General features: G+C 43.6%; 3 protein-coding genes across 5 annotated transcripts; 1 reads left to right on the top strand and 2 right to left on the bottom strand.

Moving 5' to 3' along the window:
• Positions 1–2,276: 2,276 nt before the first annotated feature.
• Positions 2,277–7,386, top strand: micu2 (mitochondrial calcium uptake 2). The gene is made up of 12 exons (XM_060057217.1): positions 2,277–2,720; positions 2,906–3,035; positions 3,247–3,278; positions 3,390–3,465; positions 3,578–3,625; positions 3,803–3,885; positions 4,572–4,625; positions 4,827–4,924; positions 5,114–5,285; positions 5,634–5,742; positions 5,942–6,099; positions 6,799–7,386. Exons 1-12 carry the CDS (start codon positions 2,529–2,531, stop codon positions 6,898–6,900), a joined length of 1,254 nt encoding a protein of 417 aa, XP_059913200.1. The 5' UTR covers positions 2,277–2,528; the 3' UTR covers positions 6,901–7,386.
• LOC132461796 (interferon regulatory factor 2-binding protein 1-like) lies at positions 7,066–10,721 on the bottom strand. 2 transcript variants are annotated; one of them, XM_060057213.1, is made up of 2 exons: positions 8,645–10,721; positions 7,066–8,422 (listed from the first exon to the last, which is right to left on the bottom strand). In XM_060057213.1, the coding sequence occupies exon 1, from the start codon at positions 10,464–10,466 to the stop codon at positions 8,670–8,672; it is 1,797 nt and encodes a 598-aa protein (XP_059913196.1). In that variant the 5' UTR covers positions 10,467–10,721; the 3' UTR covers positions 7,066–8,422; positions 8,645–8,669. The 2 variants fall into 2 exon arrangements, with proteins under 2 accessions (XP_059913196.1, XP_059913195.1); XM_060057212.1 differs by having other exon boundaries at positions 8,634–10,709.
• Positions 10,722–11,532: 811 nt separating this feature from the next.
• On the bottom strand, positions 11,533–19,095 carry hnrnpl (heterogeneous nuclear ribonucleoprotein L). 2 transcript variants are annotated; one of them, XM_060057214.1, is made up of 14 exons: positions 18,936–19,095; positions 18,381–18,499; positions 18,020–18,257; positions 17,675–17,760; positions 17,403–17,499; positions 17,222–17,294; positions 13,642–13,677; positions 13,272–13,340; positions 12,919–13,193; positions 12,663–12,784; positions 12,355–12,556; positions 12,190–12,247; positions 11,980–12,075; positions 11,533–11,895 (listed from the first exon to the last, which is right to left on the bottom strand). In XM_060057214.1, exons 1-14 carry the CDS (start codon positions 19,017–19,019, stop codon positions 11,837–11,839), a joined length of 1,614 nt encoding a protein of 537 aa, XP_059913197.1. In that variant the 5' UTR covers positions 19,020–19,095; the 3' UTR covers positions 11,533–11,836. The 2 variants fall into 2 exon arrangements, with proteins under 2 accessions (XP_059913197.1, XP_059913199.1); XM_060057216.1 differs by lacking the exon at positions 13,642–13,677.
• Positions 19,096–19,178: the final 83 nt, after the last annotated feature.

Below are 19,178 nucleotides of genomic sequence, written 5' to 3'. Positions count from 1 at the left end.
GTTCAGAAGTGAACATCTTGATCTCTATACAGTCTAAACAGTCTCCATGAGATAGTAGTTCTTCCTATCTCATGGAGCCAGCCAATCATGTTGGGTCATGCTTCTGGAGCCAACCAATCATGTTGTGTCATGCTTCTGGAGCCAACCAATCATGTTGGGTCATGCTTCTGGAGCCAAACAATTATGTTGGGTCATGCGTCTGGTGTTATAGCAATGTGATAGGGCCATCATCGCGTGGAGACACTTCACACTACAAGTAGTAATCTGAATGTTAAAAAAAATCCATGGAAGGAAATAGTGTCTTTTACATGTGCTTTTCAAGTGTTAAACACCCCTACTCCACCTGGAAATAGGTAGTAGCTTACACTTTGTATGAATGACCAAGCTGTGGGGCGGCCCATCATTGGAGGAATGTCACCCAGAGAGGGCTGTTTTATCCAAAGTTGTCCATGTCAAGGGGTTACACACAATGCTTGAGAACATTATGCTTGAGATATTTGCTTCTGTACATACAGGAATTGGTACGATACGAACATTTTGCGCTGTAATTATGGCTTTCTTATAGCAACCAATGAAACGCCGTATCCCAACATAAGCCTACATGCAGTTTTCAATAAAATGCGAGTGGACATGTTGAATAATTGATGGTGTGGGGGTAAGAAAAGAAAATTCTCATGCAACTTTTGTTTTGCACTAAAGTACAGCCCCATACACAGTGTAAAACGTTAGTGGTGATGCAGGGTCTTCTCAATAATAATAATAATAATAAAAAAAACATATGTATACAGTATTGCACAAAGTCTGCACAACTCAATGTATGTTTTAAGAATGTACATTTTAATTCTAATTTGTTTAATGAATGATCGAGTAACATTTGCCAATATCTGTCTGTGAAAACATAATGGAAATATGGTATTGTCTCATAAACTCTATTCATCCCTTAATTTTGCCATGGTCTTATTTTCGTTTACTGGTTATTTTGCTCTGAATAGAACTTAATTACTTACTTTCTTACTTATTTGCTTCTTAATTATTATTGAGCATTCCTTTGTATATACTTTGTCCCAATTCAGGAATCAGGAATCAATGTTTTTGCATAGGGTTATTAAGATCGGATTTTCATTCTCTAAATCACTATTTCAACAACACACCTGGGGTACACCTCATTTCAATCCAAAAATACCGCTACATTAAAACACTTAAAATAAATATTATTGTTATAAATAACTCAATATCTCAAAATAAAGCTGTACGATTATTATTACTATTATTTTCATTATTATCATTATTATTTGTATTGTTATGGTTGTTGTTATGGCTGCTGTTGTTATTTTCAATCTAGTGTTTCATTATTATAGAATCCTTATAGAGTGGGTCCAGATTAAATTCTGACCAAACAAGGTGAAATTTGAAATTAATAAGGTGCATAACATATATTTAGTTATAGCTCAGTCATTGTGCATAAAGACCATGCAATTAAATATAATCATGCAGGAGCAAACATAGGGGATGTAATAACAGTTTTACAGGCAAACACATATTGTGTTGGATAACATGTTCTCATCATAGTCACTGATTACCTGCATAACAGTAAGTGAAAAATATAAGACACAGCTCAAACCAAAGCCACTCCCCTAAACACATGACTCATTCTCTCGCTAGCTTTTTTAGCTGCGAGAGTGCCTAGCCTTGTGGAAGTCCAGTCATGCGCAATGAGAGCTGGCAGAATGTTGGCAGGATGTAGCCAATCATTTAATTCAAGCTAAATGAAATGAATGGGCAGGCCTGCAGAAGGCCACAGTAACCTGTTTTTTTGTTTTCGTCATAGCATTTTATTTATTCATTGCTGTCGGGATGTAAATAGGAGAGCAAATACGACAAATAATTGTTTTCCTACCCTCGATCATTATGTTCCATACTTTTTCCAATAGTTGTCTACGTTTTTTTTTCACCAACTTTGATCTAAAAAAAAAAAATATATATATATATATATATATATATATATATATATATATATATATATATATATAATATAAATATTTTCTACTTTTGCAATTCAGGATCGTTGTGGGTAGATTAGATGCACCAGGATCAGGTGTAAAGCAAAAATAGTTATTTTGCTCCACACCATGGCAACCAAGTAAGCGGCCACACGCCCTTTACCACCACAAGAGTATCGCGGTTACGGATTGTCACAGAGAGATACAGTATATGCGCAGATATATACGAGCAGCAGAAAAACAAGAAATATGTTCATCGAGATGCGCGTCCACAGGGGGGCGCCGGTGTACCACCGTTCAGGGTAAAGATCAACAAACACAACAATTGCCATATCAGATAAACCCTTGGCGATACTTCTGAATGTTTCCCTACTCCCTCCCAGTTAAGCCCAGTACTTGGTGTTCGACGACCCCGACCGCGATCGAGGCGCTGTTATCTAAACCCGAGAGCAGGCTGCGTCGTCAGGATCTGAAGGCGTAGACCGAGTGAACGCCACTACCGCACTGACACTAGCTCGTTTTTAGAAAATGGCCAGCTGGGGCAGGGTGTATAACATCTTGAGGAACTTTGCGAGGACGCCTCGGGTACTCACAGCGTTGGGACAGTCCCGCACTGTTGGTACTGGCGTATTTGCATCTCTCGTTGGAGGTGGAGTGATTTATCAGCATTATGAAGCCAGCAGGACGTTTCCTGTGGTCGTTTATGCTGAGGAGATACAGGTAAGTTTAGATCCAAAAGTAAACATTTCGGGATAGTCTATTGGGATCTCAAAATACGAATTAATCGCTTATTTCACTACACATCACCCATTTGCCTACAATCGAACTTGATCCTCGTTCTTCGTCTGTTATGATCAACATAACATCTCTCAAGGCTACTACGTATTTTATATTTCTGTCACCAGGAAACCGCTGTACCCGTGCGGTCTGCAAGGCGAATTCGCTTTAATCAGTTTGCCTCGTTGATTTACGAGCAGGAGGTTTACATGACACCCAGAGACTTCCTTTTCTCGGTGATGCTGGAGAATGTCGACCGTAAGAATTCAATTAAATTCTTTCTCACAATAAGATGAGCTATGGGGTCCCACGTTGTGATGTGGGATTCCCTGTCAACATGGTCCCACACCTTGCTTCCTGTCACCTTTCCAAACTTCCATCACACTCATTATCTCGCAGATGTGTTTGACAGGAACCGTACGTAGAATTTAAACCTTCCTTTGACATCTTTCTCTGTTTTCTTTTTCAGGTAAGTTGCGAAAGAAGGAGTTGAAAAAAGAGGTATGCTTTTACGGCTTTAATTTTTTGTCTATCTTATGCTTATGCTGTTGATAAAGTAACTGGTTTTCATAGTCGATTATGCAAATCTACTGGTGATGGTCCTACTTTCAGGAAGTGGATAAAATGTTGACGACTGCCACCATGGCGCTGGCTGATAACAACCTTTTCAGAAACGTGGGAGATAATGGTATGATAAGTTCAGCCATGTTGAAAAGGAAATAACTAGATCAAATCATTCATGCCTACAATATATAAAACAGACAAATCGTTGTACCGATTTGCTCTTTTGTGCCTTACAGGCTTGATATCCTACACGGAATATCTATTCTTGTTGACCATCCTAACCAGTAAGTTTTTGATTCCCTGACCCTGTGATGTTGCCCATGGACATTCCCCATGGCCCCAAGTGTTGCATCCTCAAAAACATGTTTCCTCTTAAAACATATAGGTTTTAAAATATTTTTGGGATTATCTATGAAAGGAAATCACAGATAAGGAGAGCATACATTATTTTGCTATTTCAGAGCCTGGCACAGGATTTCATATTGCTTTCAAGATGCTTGATGGTGATGGAAATGAGCAGGTTGATAAGAAGGAGTTTCTTAAGGTAAGACATTTCAGGATTTTATTGATGGACTGTAATACAATGCCAAATGTGACCTATAATAATACTAATACATTTATCCTAATTAGCACTGAAAACCAGTAAATTGTGTATATTATAATATTTGAATCAAATGCGGATTCCTATTTAGCAGATATGAGTGTTCTGCTGAATTGTATTTAATCACACTTACATTTTAAATATTGCCACCTTTTTAATGCTGCCACAAGTTTGGATGCTACCTCAAATGTAAGTATGTACGCATATTGCAAAAGCCACGGACAGGTGAGGGCGCATTTTGTAGGGCCTCAAAAAAAAAATACTTTACGTCGCTGTGGTTTGTGGTTTGGTCAAGCCCATGGAACTTCTTTAAAAGGTTTGCTTGTTGTAGACAAATGTCAAGACCTGGCCATTGTTATGAGCTTTTCTGTTGATTTGTTCAAGAGACTGCATGTGAGCACGTTGTGATCCACTCATAGCGCTGTTTGCTACTCAAGGCTGAGAGAAGAGTCCAAGTGCATGAATGACAACCTCAAGAATTCATCAGAAATACGGAATTACAAATCTGTTATTATCCTACTATTACATAACAACCTTTGCATTTGTTTGTTGCGCGACTACTGCAGTTGCTTTAAAATGAATCAAACATCGTTCTTATTTTTTCAATTATTGTATTTTTGTACCTGCAGCTGAAGAACATCATTCGGAAAAAAAAAGAAAAAAATCCCAAGGAATGTGACAATGTAAGTAACAAGTTAATAATTCATTTTTCACTCTTTAATTTAATGTGGGGTTGAAAGATGAGTTTTTAGTCGTTGTAGAACCCGACTAATTTCTTGTCTAGGCTTAAGGATTCAACAATGAAAATGTAACCTCTATTGGAAGCTTTGAGAATCCAGGAGGTGGAGATTGGATTTGACCGTTTCGTCTTCTTGACCTTGCAGAAACCAACAGCTGGAGTGGGGGACGTGAACACCACCCTGCAGGCCTTCTTCTTTGGACGGCACGGGGAAAACAAGCTGCAGTACAAGGAGTTCCAACGGTAAAAACAAGCGATAATTTCCCTGTTTGAGAAAGATAAGTCGCAATGTTTTTAGGTTTTTTTTGACAAAGGGGGGGATTGCTTACGCTTCACTTCAGTCTTTTTTTCTCCGCCTCCAATGGATCTCCTCTGGTTTTGTATTGTGGGTCACCATGCTTCCTGGTTTCATGGCTCCTCCCCCTCCAACAGGTTCATGGAGGACCTGCAGGCCGAGGTGCAGGAGATGGAGTTCCTGCAGTTCTCCAAGGGCATGGACACCATGAGAAGGGAGGACTTTGCTGAGTGGCTGCTACACTACACCAACGAAGAGGACAACGACGCCTACTGGGAGAACATGCGCAAGAGGATCCCGGCTGGCGAGGTGCAGATGAGATGGACACCAAGTAGAGTGCATATAAGACAAAAGATGTAGTACATAATCGTTTTTTTGTTTTTCCACTCCACAGAGATGACTCACGTTTTTACCCCACACAAAATATTTTTTCTCTTTGGGGACAATAAACTATAATACTTAATGGAGGAACCTGATTATTTAAGGATAAATAGGATCAATGCATATATGCAGGATATATGAATAGGTTGTAAAAAAAAAATGAAATAACAATCTCTAATGTTTCATTCCTTCTTTATGAAATCGACTTACCAAGATTATTTTAAACTATTGTTGTAATGTAAAATGTTTAAAACTGAACCTTGTTCTGTCTTGCAGAGCATCACATTTGCTGAGTTCAAAGCCTTCTGCCTCTTCACCAACAATTTGGAGGACTTTGCATTCACGATGAAACTGATCAGTGAAGCCAACCGACCTATCGGCAAGGGTGAGATCCCACATCGTATCTAACATGAATCTTCATTTTAAATCCTGCTTGTGTGCCTGTTTGTTGTCCATAGTGTCAGAGTCGCATCTAATTTTCCCTTTTAGGGACCAATCGTGTTTTACTGTATCGTATAGCCATCATATTGGTCGTCTGTCCCGCCAACACAATTTGTTTGTTTTTTGTTTTGCGCTCACTGCAGCCCAGTTCAAACGAGCGGTGAGGATCGCGACAGGACACGACCTGTCTGAGAACGTGCTGGACACTGTGTTCAAGATCTTCGACCTGGATGGGGACAACTGCCTTAGCCACAAGGAGTTCCTCGGTGTCATGCACGACAGAATGCTACGCGGCCTAAAGGTGACGTTGTTCAAATTGGCATAGCTAGTTCTGGTGGGACACTCTAGTCATGCACCCCTATCAGCAAACTGCTGACGCTGTCCAATGTTTTTCTGATGTACCCCATGGTGAATTGTATAGGGCTCCCTGTTAAATGTTGGTATGCTGTTGGCATTCTGTATCTGACATCTGTAGGTCAAGTTTTTAATCCTAAAGCAGGGAGCACCAGAAAAGAGCCATGCCGCCAAACTAAATTGTATTACCTTTTCATTAAATAAATGGCTTAATCTATGACATGAGGGATTTCTGACAGAACCTGTGTAGTGGCAGGTCAATCCATTGTTGCCTGTCGTTGTTTAGGAATGTTTATGAAAATCGTAATAACGCAGTAAATTGCAATATGAATTCATCCAGTTTACATTCTGCTTTCCCACTCAACATATCTAAAAAAGGATGTCGTACCATGTAATTACTTTTCACAAACATGTTTGAGTGGAGTGCCTACTTGTAACATCAAATCAAATGTTATACTTGCGTGTGTAGACTTGTGTATGATACGCTGGCAGGAAACTTTATTTTAGTAGGCAAGTTATATTCGATTCATAGTGTTGTCTATATAATTCTAATTAATTGGTGATCAAATTCCTAAAATGTAACTAGCGCATGATGTCTCAGGAAAGAAACCTCTGCCTTTAAACACGTGGCCTCCATGTCTTTCAGGTGCAGCACCAGTTAGGCCTGTCTGGCTATTGGAAATGTGTGAAGCAGGAAACCCTGAAAGGAGCGCAGGAGGCCCTGAGGGAATCTGGAAGCCCTTTCTAACTCCCCTCTGATGCCGAGTGTTTTGATGTGATGTAAATTTTTTTTAACGGATGAACGTACAAAGTTAACTTTAAACATATCGGAATTAGATGTTTCAGCCGAACTATGGCGCAAAAGGGAAATCACAACCATGATGCCAAGCAAAGGATGACACTGCAGTCTATGTCCCAAATGTTTACAGATTTAAATTTTGTTTAAGAATATGCACGGTTAGTACATTGTGCCACAATATAAAAAAAAAGGTAATTAATATTTTCTCTACACATATGTATTCATCATATTGACGTTGGTGTGCAGATTATGCATATCATACCAAGAAATAGTGTCATCAGCTTTAAGTTTGCACAGCATACTTTTGCTATTCAAGCACATTGTGTTTACAAAACTGGTTACCTGTGGTATGGTGTTTAAAATAAACTGGGGGTGGGTTTAAATTGCGTAGCATAAACTACAACATTTGCAAATACAAGTATGCAATTTGATACACATCTGAACTGTTTTTTTGCAGCCGAATAAAGCCATAACTGCTAACTAGTCTGTTATTTATTATAGACTTGACCTTTTATGGTCACATGAGTATGTGAATTAACCATTGACGATTGTGGTGCTAATTATCTTACCATATATATATATAATCTATATATAGAATAAAAAAGACAAATACAAGCTGACTAGTATAGTAGGTGAAGAAATTAGTGACTGTTGCCAAGGTTATCTGAATACAGAATACACGGCTACGATACAATAAAATTACACACGAAGCCATCTTTGGTCTTCTTATCACTTACTATAAACAAATACATATAAATTTGTATTGTATCAAAAATAGAAATTACATGGTAGCCATTGAAAGTAAATTCACATTTGACATACAATATATAGGTAATAAAGACACATACGTCAGATGTGATTACATTTGTTTTTTAAACCCTTGGCTTTAAAAAGGACCTAATCATTTTACCATATTTTTTTGGACATTCACTCAGTGTCTGGTATGAATAATGTAATTTCTTTCACACCACGTACAATCAATATTGGTGTCATTCATTTGCAGAGAACAGTATACAAAAGTACATGAACAAAATGGAAACAAAAACAACGAACAAACCAATAAACAGATTGTCATTTTTAAACATACGCCCTGCGCTTTCAATCCAGGGCTTCTGAGGGAACAAGAGGAGATACATGGCCTGGCTGGAACAACGATCCTGTAGAAAATGTCTCTCCTTTAATCCTTTGCAGTAGGCCTTTAAATGCATGAGCGATGTTGTGACGTGAGGTAAGCCCCTACGGAAACAGACGCGTGTCCTTACTCAAAAGAGATTCCATTGTTTAAAAAAAGAAATACAACAAAAGAAAAGGAACACTTCCCAGAGCCGTCAGTCTGGTTGTTTTTGTGGGAAAGGTTCGGGATATTTCTGGTTTCCTTTCAGCTCAGGGGCACATATGTTGTACTGCAGCCAAGTGGACTTCTGCTCGAGAAATTCAGGAAGTGCTTTCTAAGTTGTCGTTTTCCGAGCCACTGTGGAGAAGAAAGTGAAAGTCAATAATGGTGTCAACCAAGGGCAGTTAAGGCTCTACTACTACCTAACCACAACATGAACACAGTCTGTCTGTGTTCACTTTTTACCGTCCTAACAAGGTTAAACAACAAGGTTTTAGTTATTTAATTTTTTTCTGATTAGCCCAATAAAACAAAGAAAATCCATAAATGTGTCCCCCACAAAACACACCGCGTTTTTACCATTCACCACTGCAGGGCTGGGAGGTCAAGGGTCACTCTCCTTCTTCACCGTCACATCTCCATCACCAGCAAGGATGGTGGAGATCTCTCCCTGCATGAAGGCCCAAGGCACGGTGGACCCGGACAGGGGACAGCGCTCCCCGCTGGGGCAGTACACCTCCCCGCCGGGACCCTGGCTGCGGATGGAGGCACGGGTGCACGGGAAGCAGAACTTGTGGTGTGGGACAGAGGGACACTGGACAAAGTGGGTGTCCTCTAGTCGCTCGCGGCAGAGGGTGCAGCAGAGCAAGGCACCTTGGGCGCCTATTCCTGGCTCTCCTGCTGCGGAGCTACTGCTGCCGGCGCCAACCTGGCTCCCTCCCTGCCCCAGTGACGCCTGGGAGCCCGAGGCCGTGGAGGGGCTGCCGCTGGCGGGGCGGTTGGCCGAGGAGGAGGAGTGTGCTGCGGACATGCCCGGGCTCTCTCGGGACATCTGGTTGGAGCTCAGGCTGTCAGCGACGCCCATCAGTGAAGAGATGGGCGAGGGTTGGCTGTGCAGGCGAGGCGGGGCGCCCTCCTGAGGGGCGGCCATGCCCGGGAGGGGCTCCATGCCCTGGTAGGCGCTGCGCTGCCAGGCCTCTCTAGACGGGTGATCGGGGCGCGCGCCCTCACCCTCTCCGTTCTCTGAGCCCGGTGAGGCCTTGCGTCGGCGCGCCGCACCCTTGGGAGGCACCGGTCGCCCGGCGGTGGCCATGGGCATGCCCGCCTCGGGGTAGGGCTGTGGCAGCACCTCCTGGATCGGGGGCTCCTTGAACAGACGCACGCCGTCGTTCAGCAGCTCGGTGAGTCCACGCCAGTCGCCGGTGCCCGGGCGTTTCTCGTACTCGACGTAGCGCAGCCCAGAGTTCACCGCTTTCCCGGCGTCCTTGGCCGAGTCGCGGAACATCTGCCTGACCAGGTCTGGGATCTGGGAGTACACGATTCCGGAGCCGCAGGGATACTCTGCAAAAACTTTCAGCTCAAAATCGGGAGTAGTGTTGGCATCAAAGGCCAGCACGCGCCCTATTAAATTATGATCTTTCCTAAAACGCACGTTGAACGGGACACAGCCGTTGAGAGTCACGAGGACATCTCGTACTGCTTTTGGGCGATTGGGCCAGCCTTCAGCTTTACTGCGGGCGCTCTCTGCCAGCTCAGCCATTACTTCACCATTTCTCCAGACCCCAGCATCCAGACCCACCAAGGTAGAGGCACTAGGCCCCACACCCAAGGACACAGCTTGTCTTCTGCCAGACTCTCCCATTATAGGTCCAGCTGAGACAGCAATAGATGGGGCTCCAGCCCTGGAGCTTCCTAGTGGGGCTAATAGACCATGAGGAGCTCCTACTAACCCTTGTGCCAGCAAGGCATGAGGGATAGATCCGTGTAGAGTAGAAACTGCTCCAACTATTGCCCTTCGAGGATTGGGGCTTTGCCTGCTTCCCTCTGATATGGCCACATCTTCAGCTCTGTGCAGACCATTGGGAAGACGAGAAGAGGAGACCCCATACTCTCCCCTCCCCCGGTCTATACGTTCTGAATGCTGGCGCCCCCCTTCCATTGGCCCACTCGAGGTGGGTTTGCTTTGCTGTGGTCCGGGAGACCTCCCGTCTAAAACCCCATGGGTGCTTTTTAATTGCCTGGCAGTTTCTATTAGAAGCTCGATTCTGTCCGCACCATCGTAATTCACACATCCGCGACATACCGCCTCGCTGAATTCCCACAGCATTGCCCACGGCATCTTGGGGAGATCGCAAAGGTAGCACCATTGCCGTCTAGAGGATGCCTGCGAGGCGGAAGACATGTTGTTTACAGGCCCTCGCACAAACTTTCTTCAGAGGCCCACGCTTTGCAGTCTTCGTGTTTCAATAATTATTTAATATCCAGACACGATCGACCGCATGTCTCGAGATCTGTAGGAATTATTACAATTAAACTAAGATCGAACACGACAGAGGATTACACCGTTAAAAAGTTATCAACGTCTTCTTTCTTGGGTTGTTCGTGTCGGTCTGTCTGGAAGGAAGTAAAATGTTGTAAGACACCGGATACACCTACACGTCAATGCCATTGCATTGTGGGAGTTGGAGTTCTGTCATTTGTGCATATAAATATGTCTCTATCTATAGTATTTGGGGTTCGTTTGGGTATTTTCTTATAATAGCAGAAATTTGACCCTGTAGTGTTAAAATATTTTACAGTCTTACAATTATAATGTAACTGTTATGCCGGTAAAACCAGTTTGCAAATATGTATGCAAATGTAACAGTATAAAGCTATTTATTTTAAGCTGCGCATCCAGTATCGAACATCAAATAAACATGACACCACAAACGTGTTTTTGAAGTACATTAAAGCTGTAAATAAATGTCAGTTGTACTTCTCTGTAATCGCTTATAATTGTTAACGTTATTCATGTAGTAAACATTACTACTCGTAAAACTCGTTTGAATACTTTGACCCCTGTAAACGAAATAACATCGTTATGGATTTTTCTAAAGTAAAGTGCTGTTCATGGAATTCAAAATTTTGTGTATTCCATCCGGGTCTCACATGTTGCATGACCCAGAAGAATATGCAGCAGAGGTTTAAAAACTAGGCCAGATGGGGGCGCTGTGAGCAAATGTGTGGAGTGACCTCTACGTATTGCATGTAGATAGCAGTTGCAGTTAATGCAGTACATAATTTATCATGGCCTTTGACAGATTAAAAAAATTCACACACACACAAGTGCAACTTTAGGCTGGACAATACACATGGCTGAGATGACACATGGCTGAACTCAAAATCATATGACGGGAACATTTTAAGAAATCCATTTATGACCTTACTATTCTTGTTGGTTAAGAAAATGCTGAGAAAACACATCATAGGTTAACAATCATTACTTTATTAAAAAAAAAAGTTCACATGGAAATTAATTTAGAGCAGGTGTATGGGTTGGGGTGTTCTTTGAAAATGAACGCACTACAAAAAGGCATAGCACCAAAATAAAAAGGATCAACTTAATAATACAAAATCTATTTAAGTTAATGTAAAGGTTTTCTAAAAACCCATTGATACTACATATTTGTCAATACAGATTGAATGTTCTATAGGGGTGTGACAACTTAAACTTTGAAATACACTATTCGACCACATAAAACTAGAAATTGGTGGAGGGTGCATCGTCATTTAGTTGGCATGGTGTGCAGTTGAAAAACACAACTTCAGTGTGTACGGGTAAGGTCCACCTAAAAAGAGCAGAACAAATGGTTAACAAAAACTGTTTTGCCTCCAAATTTAAATGAACAATGAAATGAATTAACTGGACTCACTGGGATTTTTCATCTGATAGTGGTTCATAAGAGCAAGGGCTTCCATGGCATCGTTGATGGATTCCCACTCCAGTAGGCCAGAAGAGCTGCGCTCACCTGGAGCAGTGCAGGAAAGAGACCATCATTTCTAACTGAAGCACAGCCGTACAACAAAAAGTAAAAATAAAAATCGTTATACATTATATCTTTATCCTTTTTATCTTTACTCACTCTTTCCAGTGAAAAGTTTCACATTGGAGGGGACCTTGATTTCCAATTCTTCACAGACCTGAAAGATAACGTGTTTAATGTTAATTGAGATAATCCTCACATTGTACCAAGCATAAGTAAATGGCTCCCAAAACAAAACAAAAAGTGACTCCAGGTCTCCCTCACCTGGTTGAACATCTCAGCGGAGATGTCCGGCTGTCCGTTGAAGAAGTGCAGCACATTGCTGGGGTGCTGGATGCGGTTCTTGGCCGCCTGCTCGGCAGAGGTGAAGCGGTTGTTGCGGGAACCGTGGAAGTCCTTGAAGCTGCTGCTGCCGTCCTCCAGCTCGTAGCACTGGCCCGGCATGATGGCCTGCTGCTTGGACACACTGCAACAGAGACAACGCATGACTGTCACCACCCACATCCACTAGCACCTGCCCTCCTGGTACAATTGGGTCTATTGCTCGGCAAACATGGAGGAAATGTCTTTACCAAACATTGAGCTTCTGTCCGAAAAGGAAGTTGTTGTTGAGGTGAGTGATAATCCTGTCCACGGCATAGCAGTCTCCCATCTCCACCATGGCAGCCCCAGGCTTGCTCTTCATGAACTTGATCTAAAAATATATAAAAAATATATCAAACAACAAAAACCACTCACCCAACACAAGCAGCAGCAGCAGCAAAAACACACACACACACACACTAACGTTCACTATTAATCATGGTATCCCTTCCCTTGCAAGCTTACCCTCTCTATGTTTCCGTAGAGGCAGAAGACATTGAAGAGCTTGTCTGCGTTGACCTTCGCTGGCTCCAGGCCGTACACCATGACAACGGGGGAGTCGGCGTGGGCACCGTACTCCGGGGGAGGCGGCCCGTAACCAGGGCCGTAGCGCTGGCTTCCACCACGACCACCACCACCACCACCACGCCCGCCGCCCATAGGGGGCCCCATGCGATGCGGTGGGGGAGGCCCGTAGCCGCCTTCATCATTGTAGTTGTGATAGCCTCCCTGGGGGCCAGCTATTCAGAGGAGAGCAGATTACTAGCACGCGGAGGAGCCTCCCTTGTTGTTCTAGCATCGTGTCATTGGATACTTACCATAATCAGGAGGGTGGTCCCCCAGGAGGGCGGGCTGCCTCTGACGCTTGTTAGGATTGGCATTAGGATCTTTGAATAAAAACACACAGAAAAAGATAAAACTGCCTCCGGACCTAGGTTGTCAAACAAATAGAAGGCTACAAGCTGCGTTTGGTACTACGTGCTACGTGATAAGGTTGGGGGGGGGGGGGAAAGCATGCACCAGAGCCATCTCAAGATTAGTATGCAGGACTACTTAAAAAAAAAATAATTAAACAAACAACATAATGGAGATTTTATTTTGACGCTAGAAAAATAGTATCAATACGCATATCAGTATCAGTCGACTAGGATATTTGTCGCCCTAATGCAAACATACACACAAACACACCTTGTGAATTGTTCCAATTGCCTTCACCATCAGCATCTGTGCAAGTACACATAGTCACATGTCAAGTCCGTATTCACAATGAGACGAATAGAGCGCCTGGGCGAGACTGAAGCAACATATTACTTTCCAAACTCTGCAGGTCTGACAAAAAACAAGTAGTGGGAATATTTGAAAAATGGAAGCAGCATCAACCCTATGTGCACCAATTGTAAAAGGTCTAATCCGTCTTTCTTTATTAAGTACAAAATCAGCAGAATATGATCAAAAGGATAACAAGGGAGGTATAAAATGCATCGTGTGTGGACTTGAGACTTTGACCTACATAGGGTCACCTCGAGATAAAAGGAGAGGGCCTGATTGACCCTGGTTGACACACCTTGGTACGGGGATACAGGTTATAAAAAGAAATACTAACTTCTTAGCATGTCTTGACTGGTTTACAAAGATTGCTCAAGGCTGCTTTGATATGACCTCAAATAAATGTTTGAACGAAGCATTAAAAAGGAAAAAACAGACAGGGAAAAATACCTCTAGTAAATGTCTTGGTGACCAGATTAAATAATTGTTATGGCCATACTATATTATTGCCACATCCAATACAAAGTTATAAAAAATAAACATGAGATCAATTATTCAATAACTGGCAACCAAATATGGAGCCAAAGCAGCATGGAACACCGTTTAAACTCCAGGTTAATATGTTGCCTAACAGCGAGAGACCTGTTTTTTTTCATGTGTTTATCACCGTACAAAATAATAACCCCGGACACACTTGGATCAGCAAAAATAGTTGGTCCGAGTCCCTGCCCGCAAAATATTGATCATGTAAATGATAGTTGGGTTGTTGCGTGTACTTACAGCACCACAACTGCAGCACAGGACACAATGGGGACGTAGGGGGCGCTCTCCTGCAAGGCAGCTGCCCGAGCAGCCTTGCTGCTCCAACATCAACTCATCCCTTCCCTCCTCCTTCCCTCCTTTTCCCTCTGCCAGAGAAAGCACATCCGCCTGTCCAGTCTTGGGTTTTAAGTCGTTGTTGCTTTGTTTCCTTCTTGGGAGTTTCTTTGTCTTCCCCCACCCCCAGTCTTGTCCGTGTTGGGTTTTCCTTTTTGGGTTTCAATGAGAAGCTTGTACTCCAGCTTACCGTGCTTTCACTGCAAAGCAGGACATTAGCAATCGTTTGAGAGTGGGGTGCCTGTCCGCAGACACACTGTGCCAAACCTGCATCACACGGGAGGCGATAAAGGCATCACTATGGGCCCGGTCATAAGGAGGAAAATGAAACAACACAAAACAGCACAAGGAGGAGGGAGAGGGTATGCAGGGAGAGAGGGAAGGAGAGGAAAGAGAGGAGGAAGAAAGAGCATCAGAGTCCTTAAATGAAGAAAGGAGATTGGAGAGGAGGAGGGGGGGGATGCTGATCTGTTTGCCTCTGAGGTTGTATGCTTGTGTCTTCCGCCGCCCACGGTTATTCTTCAGGTGTCAAAATGGCAGCACACATGATGCTTGTCTATTTGTGTGTTGTTGTTGCTGTTGATGGTTTTGTAGCATTCAGCCACTAGCAAAGTGAGAAGTCATCTAGTGCTTGCCAATGTGTCATCTGCAGTCATGGAGACTTGATGCCGTGTGTTGCCGTGGATATTTTCTGCACGGTGTGTGGTCGTGTGACGAACCAAACGGATAGCGAAAGGAAACCCACACAACCAGGTCGAGCGTTGAGGTGTGGCATCTGAGAGAGTGCTTGTATCATATTGATGTTGTTGTCGTTGATGGTGGTGATGTTGTTTTTAACCGCCCTCAAGTATGTGATGCCGTCTGCCGCCCCCTTTTGTCAGAGTGTGTCTGAGAGAGCTCCTCTGTTGCGTTCCTGTGGTTGTGTTTGTGCCAGTCAGCTCCTGTGGGCCCGGGAGGAGTGGTGCATTTAAAAGAACGCCCCCCCAAGCCTGCCTCCCGGCCGCACCACGCGTCAATGTGTTGTGTAGAAAATATCCACACGAAAAATGAAAAATAGGTGAATCCTCTGGTGGCTCTGCAGATGGAGAGATGTGCTGTAACTTGTAAGAGAGATGATGGTGGTAGTTTGTTGTGGGTATGCACAGTGTCTGTTTGCATGACCTTTGGAGGAGTGCATGTCCAACAGTGGGCTTGAACTCAGTGGCTAGTCAAAGCCAGGCAGGGGTTATAGAAAGAGAAATGGATGTTCCATGTCAGGTGGAGATAGGAGTGATGGAGGACTTGGAATAGGTAGGCGGTATTGAGGGTTGAGGATGTGTGATTCCAGTGTCTGTCGCCCCCACTGTGTCCGATGTGTGCCACAGAGCAGCGTTACGTTCGCTGTGGCTGTAGATGCGGTTTGTGGCTTGTAGATGCTGTGGCACTCCCTGCGCGGGACTCGCATTGAGCCTGTATGCGTGTGCACGGTGAGGACACAAGGAGCACCCTGAGGCAGCCGAACCAAGAAACTGAACACGAAATGTCACAGAATGGCGAGAAGCTTTGAAAAATGTCTATTGTATATATTGTGGACCTACCCGTTTGATTTAAGTGTATGGCAATGTTTAATTTTCGTAGAAGTATGTATATATTGAGTCTAGGTATATCAGAATGCCAAAATACTTTGAGGGTTTTTCTTTTTGCATACCATGGCCTTTAAAACATTATGTGAGGTTGAATTGAAATCTTGACTTTTGCATTGTATTTGCAAAATTCAGTAACAATTCATGGATATACATTCTAATTAACTAGACTTAATTAGTGTGTTGGATATGTTTTGGTTTAGAAATCAAATGCGTTTATAATTCCGCAAACAATTACATTTAGCTTTCAAAAAATAATAACTGAAATGGATTTTAACCAACGTCAATGATCACAAAGTAAATAAACATTCTTTACTCATTCAACTACACCTAAAGTACATCCAGCACATTTAAAAAGAAATGTGTACAATTTAACAATCAAAATACTATACAATCAATTAAGTGTGCGTGTGTCTCTAAGCTTTACAGAAATGTACCAGTGCTAGTTTATCCACACACCCCCTGAGTTGTGCTCAGCTGTGCGATCCAGTTTTAAACCCAGCATAAAAATCTCCAGTATGTTGTGCAATAGCATTTGATTAAAAGCAAAAAAGAGACACTAAAACACCAACGTGCGCTAGGCCTCTTCATGGACTGGGGAATGTGAGGCAGTGACATGCGCTACAGGGATTGTGATCCTAGGCGTGAAGGGACCGTGTGCTACTGTGCCCGGTGCAGAAACGCGACCACTTTCGCAAAACCACCCGACCCCCACGTGAGGCTGCTCCTTGTGCCCTTACTGTGAGCCTGCCGTGTGCCCGAGACAACGCATGAACAGTGGAACGAGCGTCGCCAGAGAGCGCCCCCTTCGAACGCCACGAGGGACGGGTGCGGCGGGGCACCGAGGGTAACGTCGCCCAGCCGCGGGCGAGCAAAGGAGACGCTCAGGGAAGCGGCTTAGCCGTCCCATAGAGTGGCGTGATACGAAAAGAGGAAGAACACAAACAAATCGAGGAGGGGATGGAGAGGAAAGGGAGAAGGAGGAGGGGGGAGGTGTGCGTTACCTTGGCCGCTCAGGTTGGGGTTGGTGTAGTCCCAGGTGTCCTGGTCGTTCTTGAACACATTCAGACGCGCCGGCTGCAGAGGCAAATACAGACATTTGAAACATATTTCACCTCCAAGCCCTTGAAATAACTCCACTCATAAAGAAAGACCGGGGAGCCTTAGACACAGACATTTCCTAACCTTGGCATATTCGATCTTTAGAGTGCAGCAGCCAGAATAGATGTCCGCCCCATTCAGAGAGGCCTTGGCTCGTTGGGCGCTTTGAACAGAGTCAAATGTGCTAAGGGGGTGGGGGTCAAGGACAAATAGTATTTACCTTGATGTCGTGGAGTCAGATTAATACAAATAAAATGAAACATTTACAACATGTTCTTTGTGAAAAAATGCACGTTACATAGGCCAGACATAACCAGGTGAAATGGACTAGCAGTAAAACTAAAACTGAAGGATATTCCACCATAGCCTGAACACCATTCTTCCTGAAAATGACGATTCTCTGTACTGGCCCACAGTTGTTGCAGATGGTGTAGAGCACATCCTGTTGGCAAATAAAGAGTGCCTGATTATAAAAAAGATGATCGATCTCTTCGAATATATCTTCATAAGAATATAAATATTAACATGGAAATCATTTTTTGTTGCGTTTTTCATTAATGCACTACATTTATCACTACATATCATTTTAAGGGATGGTCCTTTCTGAAGCGTGCCATCCCAATGCATTATATCTAGCTCACTGCACTCATGCATTATTTACATATCTGCACACAGAGCATGCCAATGGTCGCTTGCCTTACCGAGGTGATGGGGTATATTGGGTTCATGACGGTGAGCAGCAGCACGTTGTTGACGCTGCGGGTGTCGTCGGGGTCGCCGGGCCGGGAGATCTTCTGACTGGTAGAGTAGTTGATGAAGGCGGGGTGGCCGGCGATGTACACCTGGTTCTCCGACGCATAGGTCACCGCGCTACTGGAGCCGTTCAAGTCCTCGTACTCCACCAGGGCCTGACGCTTCTTGGGCATCATCACCACAAAGCTGAAGGCACGTGAAAATGCAAATATAATAGATGCCGGCGAACTTCATTTGTCACATTCCCTAGGGGATGTATAGACTTGCATGAGATGCTTTTGCAAACAGTGTAGTGTGGTGGTTGGATACCTAATGGCTCCAAACTCCTGCAGAGCCTCCACCAGGTCAGCCTCCATCATGCCGTCAACCAGACCACGAACGTGCACCACCGGGGAAGGGAGTGTTTTATGGGGGTCATCGTAACCCTCCTGTGTACCATACCAAATCCCTCACATCAAACAACAGCTATGGTGGCAGACATTGATAAGGCGGTACATTAGCTTCACAGAGACGCACCGCTAAAGTACAGCACTGCAATGAAAGCAAATGTCTAGCAAGAATAGCAAATAATGCTAAGACGTTAGCCAACGAGATAACCGTTTTTACTTTTTATTGTTTAACTAACCTTATTCATCAACTAATTTAATAACGCAAAGGGTCAATGGAATAGTAACGTATGATATCGTATTATTTGTGTAACAAAAAAATGAACGTTAACATGCAAGAGTAAATCGACGGGACGTGACATCTCTTCGCTACACTCCCCGAAGCAAGATGCTGTACATGAGCTAGCAACCAGCCACGCAGTAGACAGAATAACCATCCGATTGAACGAAGTGCGTGATTGTCAAAGGGAATTCTCACCGTTGTCATTCCTCCGTCTTCAGTTTTCTGTCTTTTCGTTGCTCTGCCACCTTCTCCGTAGTAGCGGCCCGCAGCTGCAGCCATGTTGTCCTGATCTGAGTACACGACTGAAAAGAACGGAAGATGCCGAAGGGACTCACAAATGGCCAGCAGGCTCAGTTTTTCTCCCGTTGCTGTTGGTTGGGAATCCGGATTACATATTTTTGCGATTGTAGCTCATTTTTAATATCAAGGCTAAACAGT

The sequence above is a fragment of the Gadus macrocephalus genome, chromosome 7, assembly GCF_031168955.1.
Source record: "Gadus macrocephalus chromosome 7, ASM3116895v1".
Taxonomy (NCBI): Eukaryota; Metazoa; Chordata; class Actinopteri; order Gadiformes; family Gadidae; genus Gadus; species Gadus macrocephalus.
The sequence above is the reverse complement of the archived record's forward strand: the minus strand, read 5'-3'. Positions and strand labels throughout refer to the sequence as shown.